General features: G+C 34.4%; 1 protein-coding gene across 12 annotated transcripts in view; it reads right to left on the reverse strand.

Moving 5' to 3' along the window:
* ptpn13 (protein tyrosine phosphatase non-receptor type 13) overlaps positions 1-12,288 on the reverse strand; it is a 158,357-nt gene that overhangs the window by 103,034 nt on the left and 43,035 nt on the right. For 10 of the 12 annotated variants that reach the window (XM_087300008.1, XM_087300006.1, XM_087300004.1 and 7 more), the window contains exons 3-5: positions 6,091-6,266; positions 3,760-3,825; positions 2,378-2,563 (exon numbers count right to left, since the gene is read on the reverse strand). In XM_087300008.1, coding sequence (XP_087156134.1) covers positions 2,378-2,563; positions 3,760-3,825; positions 6,091-6,266 — 428 coding nt within the window. 12 annotated transcript variants of the gene reach the window in all.

A 12,288-nucleotide genomic window follows, 5' to 3' on the forward strand; every position in this document is an offset into this window, starting at 1 on the left:
AGGGCTGGACTTTGGAGGAAACTCCATTAATAGGAACAATATGTTCACACACACACACACACACACACACACACACACACACCTACACACTGTTAAGGCTGAATCATTAGTGCTTGGATGGCAAATCTCTATTTAAATTACAATTACGAAATACGCATACAATTATGCGTATATGTTTCATATGGTTTTTGTGAATACAATGCCAAAATACAATGTAAAACAGTAAAATACTGTGTTGATAAAGTTATTACAACAGTAAACAACAACTACACTAAAAAAAAAGATTTATATGGGCTTTTTTTAAACAAACAAATTAAATTTAATAATGTTCAACCTAATTAGCTTTTTTTTTTTATTTAGCCCATACTGTATAAATTGTTTGTAAACACTTACGTTAAAAAATGAGTAAGTCTATTCATTCGCTTTTTTTCTGCTTAGTCCCTTTATTAATCTGGAGCCGCCACAGCGGAATGAACCGCCAACTCATCCAGCATATGTTTTACGCAGTGGATGCCCTTCCAGCTGCAACCCATCACTGGGAAACATCCATACACACTCATTCACACACATACATTACGGACAATTTAGCTTACCCAATTCATCTATACCAAATTTCTTTGGACTTGTGAGGGAAACCACAGCACCCGGAGGAAGCCACGCAAACATGGGGAGAACATGCAAATTTCACACAGAAACGCCCACTGACCCAGCTGGGGCTCGAACCACTGACCTTCTTGCTGTGAGGCGATTGTGCTACACACTGAGCCACCTTGCTGCCCATTGTAACTCCAATGAATCCTGTTTGAGTGTACTTTCTGATTTTCTCTTATGAGTTACTTTATCCAACTGAATCAATTTAACAAGACTCAGCTTTTAAATTAAAATGCTGGTGTGCTAATAAAATCTTCTTTACAATTGAAAAAAAATCTAACTATATGTACAATTTGTAACTGAACTACTCTCATTTACTACTTGATTAATGAATCAATTTAGGAAAAGATTCAAACTTTTCTAACTCGTAGGTTTAAATAATTTTAAAAGTGTCCTTTAAAGTGCTTTGAAATGTGCATTTTATTCAAAATTTGAAGTAATCTAGGCGTGACACAGTGGCTCAGTGGTTAGCACTGTCACCTCACACCCCGTGTTTGTGTCGGTTGCCTTCGAGAGCTCCACTTTTCACCAAAGTCCAAAGACATGCGCCATAGGTGAATTAAATAAACTAAATTGGCCTTAGTGTATGAGTGTGCATGAGTCTGTATGAGTGTTTTTCCAATACTGGGTTGCAGCTGCAAGGGCATTCACTGAGTAAAACATTTGCTGGATTAGTTGGAGGTTTATTCAGCTGTGGGGAACCCTAATGAATAAAGGGACTAAGCCGAAGGAAAATGAATGAATTAATGAATGAATGAATGAATGAATCTAAACTAGCTCCTTCTGGCCAATAGTGTTTTGTTTTTAATCGCAAGCTGAAATAAATGCAGGGATTTCATTCATTAATGCTAACACAAGTCAATTAAGTTAACTTAAAAAATTTAAGTGGATTGAATATAAAACAATTAAGTTGTCCCAAAAAAATCTTAAGAATTTTGTTTTCAGCTCATTTTAAATAATTATGTTTGAACAAGTAGTACAAAAATCTTCAAGAGCTCAAGCACATCAAATGACAAGCAAAAGAGAAGTGTCAAGAAAAAGGGGCGGGACTTATCATATACTAGAGAGCATTTGATTGGTCAGAAAATATGATGAGAAAGAAAAGGTTGTAGCGGTTGGGCGGGGCCGAGAGCTGAGGGAACGGGATGAGGCCGGTGCTTGAGTGATAATGTGAAGCACCTGTGTCAAGTCCTACGGAGGAGCTCTGAATTATAAAAAGAGAGACTGCAGCAGAAAGTGAGAGAGGATCAGGCCTGGACGTTTTATGTTTTGCTTTTGGTTTCAGTTTGATGTGTGTTTGTTTTATTTTCCCATTAAAAAGTATTAAAAAGTTTGTCGTTTCTCCGCCTCCTTCTTCCTGATGGCCATATGACTGATGGCCATTGATCCATTTAGGTTAAAGTGACAAACTGCAAGCTTTAGATGTTTAAATCAAGTTTATATCTTCTAAATGTAAATTTTCTCACCATTTTGGAGCACACAATTTTATAGATCTCCTTAAGACTAACATCGAAAAAAAAAAAAAACTGAATTTAATTTTACAGGTCCTTTAAACTGTTGAAACTCCCAGAATAAACATACTGATACTACTAAAAAATCCTATTTGTTCTATGTTCTATGTGTGCTTTATGAACCGAGACTCATTAACTCAAGATTCAAGATATCAAGATTAACTTGTTGAAAGAAAACTAAAACAAGTATGTGGGTTAAAAACATATATAAATACCTGAGAAAGACTTCCAAGAACGAGCCTCACAAGCCTCCTGACGTATGAAAAGGAAGGGTCACAGTTGGAGGTTCGGATGTGAGCGCTGCAGGTGTCCAGAACCGAGCGAACGGACAGTCGAGTGAGTGTGGAATCATCACACATGTTGAGCAGGACACTGTTCAGGTGTTCTCCTAGTTCCATTGGCTAAAACACACATGAAGATGTTGGTTAAACAGACACTACAAAAAAAAAAAAATAATAATAATTTAACCAAACCAACAATGCAATGATCCAATCTATAAAAATAAAAATCTACTAAGGGGTTTCCTCTCAGTTTAAATCACTACAGATAGTTCAGAATGTGATAAAGTAAATAAATACTTAGTTGATGGACTTATTTATTATTATTTTTGTAGAATCAGGCAATTTACTGTAAAAAAAAAAAAATTGCTTAATCATTATTTCCCAAGCGCTTTTACAATATAGGTTGTCAAAAGAGCTTAACATAGAAGTTCTAGTACATTGAAACTGCTTCAGTCCAGTTTTCATGGATTTCAAAAATTTCAAACAAATTCTCACTGAAAATTACAATTGCATTCAGTGATAAAAAATCTAATTTATTTGATTTTAACTTATCTATATCACTCCGTTTCAATAATAAATTAAAGAGGTGATAAACTACCTCAGTATTTTATTTTTGTACAGTTCCCTGCGGTCTAATTAAAATGCTATTAAGATTATTCCAATCAAAAGCATCACCATTTTTGGATTCCTCGTCAGAACGCTCTGTTTGAATGGGCGTGGCCAATTTTTGACTCCAAAGTAAACGCCCACTGCTCTGATTGGCTAACTGTTTTGCTTATAAATAGGGCCTAACAATCTTATATGAAGGCGGAGCTTATTCCCCCTATTACATCATAGAGTAAAACATACCAGAACTTGTGGTTGTGTCAGCCTGCCTTCAATATAAGCTGTTTTTAAAGGAACCACAAAGTTTTGAGTATTGAAATTTAAAGGAGATTTTTATAATACTATGAGCTCAAATAACCAAAAGAAAATTTTGCTTTCTCAGTTCATGAGCCCTTTAAGGCCGAATACCAGCTCTACCTTTACCCACTGGCCCTTAAGTAGAGATAAAAAAATATTCCCCTAAGAAATGGGACATCACTACTTTATTTTTTTTCAATTCAACACTGTTTGTTTTCAGCTCAAAAGCATATGACCCTCTGGGTTACCTGTTATGACTAAGATCATGTTGCAAAAATTTTGAAGCACTTACATGTACCCCATATACCTTCAAGCAAAAGAGAATTGGAATGAAAGAGAGGGCTAAAGTGTAAAATTGGACCCTAGTAAAGCTTATTCATAAACATTAAACAGTCAATGTCTTGAGACCTCACCTGGCTCTGTGGAATCTCGTAGTCTGCACCCCAAAACAATGTCATGCCAAGCGAATACATGTGCATCTACAAAATAAAAAAAAGTAAACATATATTATGATGATTGTTGCACATTATTGCATGTAATGTTGCAGTCCTCATTTTAAGCATTTCCAGTTTGTGCGGTCAGCATTTGCGAGCATTTTTCAGGTTTAAAATAGTAAAAATGACAATGACCTCATCATTTATTGTCCCACATGTTGTTTTCAACCTTTATAAGTTTCTTTCTTCTATTTAATACAAAAGACTTTAGTTTGAAGAATACTGGTTGCTGTCAATCCATTGAAATATACTTAACAGGTATTTTTTATAAATGGAGCTTTTTCCCCCAAATTCGCTTTAAAAAATAAATCTCTGTCTACACGAAAATGCAAAAACGCAACGCGATGCATGTTAACGAGCACATTAAACTAACAAGTGCCGATAAAAGATTATTATGCAGAGTTCACAACAAATAAGGAATTAAGTATTTGTATGAGTACATTGCGCACAAGTCAGAAATTTGGTGCGAACGGCAATGTAATATGCAATGCGTTTCCCGCAAATGTGCGAAATTTGCCTCAATTGCATCTTCTGTGTTTGGTGTGATCCCAACCATGCACAGAGAGCACGCTGATGTCATGAGGAAAAAACTCTGGCTGTAGGGTCCACATGACCACACAGTACCCAGAGTTTCAGAAAATCTCTGCCTTTGTTAGAGTTTAGAAAGTTTTGGCTTCAGTTACCTAAAAAACTGTGTTTATTTAAGGTTTGAAGCTCATTTAAAGGGACGGTTCACCCAAAAAAATGTAATTGTCATAATTTACTCATCCTCCAATTGTTTTGTTTTAGTGCGGACAAACAGCTAAACAGAGTAGAAAAAACCCTGAAAATTGACATGTTCTTGTGGTCAGGGCTTCAATGGGTGCCAGTTACCATCATTCTTCAAAATTGATATAAATTGTATGTTTTGTAATGAATATGAGCATATGGTTTCAGTGTTTCAAATGGGAAAATGAACTTTTTCGCTAAATGTAATGTAAATGTACTTTTCTTTCCTAATCAAGAAGAAAATTGTTTTTAATAATTTTCTTAAATTGTTAACACAATTTCACATTCATGAATGCAAATTGACTAAAAAGAAACCCAATTTTAAGGTATTGGTGACTGAAATATGCTTCTATATTGCCAGTATCAGAGACTCTCTAAACAAGAAAGTCTGCATATTTGTCAGCTGCACATCAATGATAAGAATCTCCTGTTCCCTCACATCTCAAAGGTGATCTATTAGATTAAGTCTGGTGACTGTGGAGGCCATTTGAGTACAGTGAACTCATTGTCATGTTCTTTATGACATGACGCTGTATCCTACTAAAAGTAGCCACCAGAAGATATGGGTACACTGTGGTTATAAAGACATGGACATGGTCAGCAACAATACTGAGTTAGGCCATTCTCCTCTGACCTCTGGCATCAACAAGGCATTTGTGCCCACAGAACTGCCACTCACCGAATATTCTCTCTTTTTCCATTCTTTGTAAACCCTAGAGATGGTCGTGCGTGAAAATCCCAGTAGATCAGCAGTTTCTAAATTACTCAGACCAGCCTGTCTGGAACCAAAAACCATGCCACGTTCAAAGTCACTTAAATCACCTTTCTTCCCCTATCTAGTGGTCGGTTTGAACTGCAGCAGATCGTCTTGACCATGTCTACATGCCTAAATGGATTGAGTTGCTGCCAAGTGATTGGCTGACTATAAATTTGCGTTAACAAGCAGTTGGGCAGGTGTATCTAATAAAGTGGCCAGTGAGTGTATGTACATTTTGTATATTCGTATTTTATTTAAACTTTCCCACTGACATGTATACTTTAGTATTCTAAGATGTTATATGCTGTGCTTTAATTATCAAAGAAAAAAAAACATTCTTTAAAATATCTTCTTTTGTGTTTAACAGACAAAAACTAACTCTAATCGTCTTTTCTGGGTGAGGCATCCCTTTAAATGAGCTTCAAACTTTGCATAAAGCACATCTGCATAGTTTTGTGTTCTTTCCCGTCTAGTTCTACTGCCTGCCGTCTCTCTAGCTAAAGAACAGCTCTGGAAACAGATTATCCAAGAGTGTGCCAGAGAATGCAAAAGACTTCTCTGCAAATGATCATGCCTCGCCTCAGCGCTGGTCTATCAGTCTCTTTTTTAGTAATGCCATGTTTACACAAAAGCGTATACCATCAAAACATTGTAAGTGCTCAAATGTTTCTGCATATATGTTTTGGGGATATAAAAGGAAATCAACAAAATTTTAAAGATCACACCTTTTCCATGTCAGAAAGCGAGGATAGGTTGAGGCCGTCCAGCACTTCTGGAGGAGTGAAAGCGCGCAGGTCTTTCTGTGTGACATTCTCATCAGTGAAAGAGATGTTTCCGGAAGGCATAAGAAGCAGCGACCACGGAGAGATGATAAAACCCAACGCTGTCGGATCCGCTGAACCTGAGGGGAATCAAACATGAAGAATATCAGAACAATCAAGACCACAAACTGAATTATTAAAAAAAAAAGCATGGATAAGATAAAAACACAATTGGGATGGATGGACGGAATTATATTCAAAGACATATCAGATTGATTATGCAGATGGCAGAATGAACAATAGACAAACAGACAGAACAATAGACAACAAAACCACAGAACGGCGGAATGACAAATAGAACACGAAAAACAGTTGATATATATAGCAGATAGAAAGGTCTTCTCTAACAATCGACATATAGAATGATATGAGTGACTGTCAGTCTTAAATCAGTATCTGTTCTATTGATCCTTTAACTTTGAATATCACTCCCAAGCTGCATTCCGCAGGTTCCTAGTGCCTGCCCCATGAGAAATGTATTTTTGGGCTGCTGTTTTATGGCCCATTTCCACTGAGTGGTTCGGTATGGTACGCTTTTATGGCCGTTTCCACTGTCAAAAAGCGTACCGAACCGTACTGTATCACTTTTTCGTCACCCTTTCGAAAGGGTACCAAACATGAGAAAGGGTACCAAGAGGTGGAGCTACACGCGCAGCTGAACGCTAATTTGTTACAAAGATATGTCACGATCTCGTGGAGCTAGACAGAATGAAAACAAAGGAACCACCATGTTCTAATACACAACCGAGACATTACAAGCAAATCCTATATGCATATAATAACGAGACATGGATGACCCGGGCTCAAACAAATCTTGTCGTTGTCTTGATAAACAGCCACAAAGCCAAGAAGAACAAAATCTGCCGTGTCCTGTTGTTGTTTTACGAGGCAGTCTGAAAGTGCAAGCGTTTTTTTTTTTGCTTTCTCCAGGGAGCTCGCGATCGCGTCTATATTTGAAATAATGCACTTCTTGAGCTGATGATAATAACGTGTGCGTGATTATTGAAGTGTCTCCGTCATCTGATCCATTCAGAAAGAAAAGGACAAACGCTAGAGTGAAGCGCGAAAAAAAGGAGAAGCCCAAGAAAACACAGGAGCAAATTGTTTCAGCAACCTGAATCATAAACAAACTGCCATGTTTATCATCACCTTTTGGACTATTATGAACTCGGAATGACAGAATTACTCTCTAACAGAGGCTACATGTGCCGGTGAAGATACAGACACAGATAGGAGGTTTGCAGGGCTATGTTGTGTGTTGTTTTTGAACTCAAATAAGGACTTAATGTATGCTGTGTGTAGTTTATCTGTAATTGGTAACATATTGGAGACTGTAAGGGTCTGTATGTGTTCATATATGTTGCATTTCTTTTGTTTATTTATTTTATATAACAAACTGCACCAAGAAGGAAAACGAACTCCAGTGGGGTTCAACTGAACTAATTAAGGCAGGTATGAAAACACCCAAAGTTTACTTATATAACCATTTTTGTTGATTTTTTCAAATAACTTCCTATTAAAATATCATTACAATGAAATAAAATGACTCATTCACTTGCAGAACGACAGGTAGCCAAGCATAATAGAACTGCTGAAAAGAAAGATAGACTGACTAAAGATAGACGGAAAGAAAACAAACCAAAAAATAATTATGAGGTTGCTTTTTATGAAGTTGCTTTGGCAGTGATTTTCTAACCTGTCTAGCTTTGGCTTTGTAAAGTGTCACAAACTCCATTGTGTACCAAGAATTTGTAAGATACTTTGAGTCGTGAGTTCTTAAGCATGGGAAAGTTACCAGACAAGTTAAGGGAGATTATGGCCTTGGCCTAAGAACATTTCCTCGACACGAGTTCAGCACGATCCCACTGTTTCCGCACGTTTCAGGAGATTTGCTGGTAGAGAGCAAATTCTTTTCAACTGGACTAAGACGTGTAATAAAGAGCTACATTATTCTGTGAATGAGGGCAATTTCCTTGAAATACGAGGCTCTTGGGATCTCTCAAAAAGATGATTCTGTATGACAGTACATTTTTCTTTTCTGATGTTTTTTTCCACACTTCTTTTGTGCTGCGGTTGCAAAACAATAGAGCCTTTGCAGATCAGAACAGAGCCCTGCGGTTATCCTTGGAACAGCTGTAGAGAAACGATTCATCTACTACATATGAAGATTCAGTGGAAATGTGGAATTGCTTTTTAGAAATGTGGTTGTATTTTTACATGCCATATAAAGCCCAAAACCTAAAAGGATGTATAAATAAAAAACTTTTCATTTTAATTTTTTTGCTTTTTAGAAATGTAGTTGTTTTTTTACATGTCACATAAAGCCCAAGATCTCCCAAAATACTTTTTATTTTTATTTTTAATTAATCAAGGATAAATTAAATTGGTTAAATGTGACAATAAAGGCAATGTGAATGTAAAAAGACACCATTTCTATTACAACTTTATAGAAAAAATGCATCACAAAAACATTAAGCAATTGTTTGTTTTTTGTAAATATTAATAATATTTAACATTGTTTCAGAGCACTAAATCCACAACCAAGAAAGATTTCTGAAGGACTAATAACAAAAATCCAGCTTTACTTCATACAAATGAACTACGTTTAAAATTATATTAAACATAGATAAAAAAGGTTTTTAAATCGCAATAATAATCATTTTTAGCATGTTTAATCAATATTTTAACCATCAATTTTAAACACAAAGCAAAATAACAGACAGTGCCAATTTTTAATAATGACAAAGAAAATTAAATAATAGTAATAATAATAAGCTAATAAATAAAAAAATTATAAATTAATTAAAGTGATAATAATAATAATAATAATAATAATAATAATAATAATAATAATAGGTAAATACATAAAAATATAAATGTATTAATTAATTAAAAACAAAGTGATATATTAATAATAGTTATAATAATAATAATAATAATAAGTAAATAAGTAAATAAATAAATAAATATTAATTAATTAATTAAAAACAAAGTGCTACATAGGATAATAAAATAAGAAGAAAATAGATTAATTAATAAATTAATCAATTGATTAAAAACAAAGTGATAAAAAAACATAATAATAATAACAATAATAAACAAATAAAAATAAATAGATAAATGTTTAAAAAACAAAGTGATAATAATAATAAAAATTAATTATGACATCTTTAATGTTTTTTTTACATAAAAATGCAGACTAAGCAAGCTTAAGTAACGCATTTAAAACAAACTAATTAATAAATAAAAAATGTAAAAAGTAATGCATTTTTTTAACCATTTACATCACTAGCTCAAATAAGCTGTTTTGCAGTCTATAATAATAGCATGCTTAAGATTAGGGGTGTGTTCAAACAAACATATTAACATCATGAATAAAAAAAAAATATATATATATATATATATATATATATATATATATATATATATATATATATATATATATATATATATATATATACATATTATTATTATTATTATTAAATGTCAGAAATAGGACAAGAAATTTAAGCAGCAATGTTATAAAAACGCTGGAATTCCCAAAGTAAACACACGTTTCCTGTGGAAACTGTCTGACCACGGTTGGACCTCATTGTGAAAGTCTAGCTGAGCACACTCTTGTTTCGCCTGAGGCACAGAAGCTAATCCAGCATCTTTATTAAAAACACTCTACTCATCGACCAACACAAACAGCATCTTTCTTAGACAGAATCTCTTTCTTAGAGATTTAACACAACAAATTCAAAATGAAAGCAAGAAATCTTAGCTTAATAAAATTAAAATAAGGTTGAGCTGTTAATGTGAGAATGGGAAATATGTCAGAAGGGCTCAGCTCTGATAAGGTTTAATCAGTTCTACCAAAGACTAGACTGGTCAACCTATGAAATACACAAACTCAATGAGGTCACCACCAAAAATAGCATCACAAAGTATCCTTAGAAAAGAGAAGAACATGAATATAAATACTGCCCCACACACACCACACTGTAAACAAACACGTTGTACCACTGTATATAGAAGAATTACATTAAATAAAGTGATAATACAGAATCAAATGCGCAGCTTATTGACTTGGGTGTGTGTTTATTTAGTCAGTATCAGTTTTGTTTATTTTAGATGCATAAGATTACTGTGTACGAACAACCAACCCAATGACCTAAATATTCATTTTCAAGTACAGGAAGTGGAGGCATCTTTACTTGCATTATTCGTATCAGTTGCTAAAAAACATTGAAGACACACTTCACTTTTTCGAAAATAGGCTTATTTTACAACTCCCCTAAAGTTAAACTTTTGAGTTGTACCATTTTTTAATCCAATTAGCCGATCTCTGGGTCTGACGCAAGCACTTTTAGCTTAGCATAGATCACTAAATCAGATTGGACCATTAGCATCAAGCTCGAAAATGACCAAGAGTTTTGTAATATCTGTGTAATATCATTGTACCTGCTGCAGCCATGATACAGCAGCAATGTTCCTTGGTTATTACGTCAGAATAAGAATATTGCTCTTAGCCACATTGGTGTAGAAAAAATAATAATAATAATTTCTGTCAATCTCAGTACACAATGTACCTACCCAATTATCAAGCTATAAATTAGAAAATTATTGAATGTCTTGGTCATTTTTAAGCGAGATGCTAACAGTCTTATCCGATACAATAATCTATGGCCACTAAGCTAAAAGTGCTCCCGCTAGACAAAAAGATCAGCTAAATGGATACAAAAATAGTAAAAAGCAATTGTTTAACTTAAGGGAGGTTGTAAAATTTTTAAAAAACAAATTGGAGTGTTTAGGCATAAAATGATAACCGGTTTCAAGTTTTACCACAGTTTGAAAAATCACAAGATGCTAATGGTCTAATCCGATACAATGATCTATGCTAAGATAAGTTAAAAGTGCTCCTGCTAGACTAGAAGATGGGCTGAATGGATTAAAAAAATTGGTAAAACACAACTTTTTTAACTCTAGAGAAGTTGAAAAATTAGACTATTTTTAACAAAAAAGAGGAGTGTTCCAGTAAAAATGTGATGTTAAAGCTGTATGTCTATTAGGCATAAAATGATAACCGGTTTCAAGTTTTACCGCAGTTTGAAAAAGTCACAAGATGCTAATGGTCTAATTCGATACAATGATCTATGCTAAGATAAGCTAAAAGTGCTCCCACTAGACAAGAAGATCAGCTGAATGGATTCAAAAATAGTATGAGCTATTGAGGGCTATGTGATCGCGCGAAGGCTGCAGCAGTCCATAAGCGCCAAACCATACGCTTGTGCTTGACGCAGAAGTATTAACAGTATCTCCAGCAGCAAAGGATCATCCACACCAAAAGCTACTACTCAGCAAACATTTAAAAAACAAATCACTTATGCATCTACATCCAAGCATGTTATAGACCTCAACTTTATATCCAAAGAAAAGAAAGATAGCGGAAAGGGCGGAGCTATCGGGCGCACATGTTGGATAACTTTATTTATTTTGGATGGTGAAAGCAAAATTCTCCTACGAGAGCAATTATAGCGCCTCCCGATGGTGAATGCAGTTACACTCACGGCAGCTATTATTTGATAATTCGGTCGTTTATTTCACTGATTTGGTAACCATCAAACATCATTAGGGAAACGGTTTGAATTTCCTCTTAGTAAAAAAACAGTGAGTGTACCATTTGGGACGACACTACACATATATACTATACTGTTGAGTGTGTAAGTGCATAAGTACATAGTGCATGAGTGCATGAGTGCATAGTGTACCATTTGGGATGCAGATAATGTTTTATTTTTAATTATTTAGCCTGACATGCGACTATTTCAAAATATTATAAATGCTTATTAAAATAAAATATATTGTGTTCAACATGGAAAAAAGTAGTTTTTTACCCAGACATATCAAAAGAACGTATTTTAGAGTACACTAAAATGGAATCATCTTTATCAAATGAAATAAGTGTAGTTTAAGTCAAAATTGACTGAAAGTTAATTCTACTCTCAAACTCAGTGTTAAAGGTAATGAGTTAATAGTTAATTTATTACCTCATTACAATGGGTTTTACTCAAATGTGCTCAAATTGCTTTGTTAACTCAAACGAATTAAGTTCACAGT

The sequence above is a fragment of the Danio rerio genome, chromosome 21 (genome assembly GCF_052040795.2).
Source record: "Danio rerio strain M-AB ecotype USA chromosome 21, GRCz13ab, whole genome shotgun sequence".
Lineage (NCBI taxonomy): Eukaryota > Metazoa > Chordata > Actinopteri > Cypriniformes > Danionidae > Danio > Danio rerio.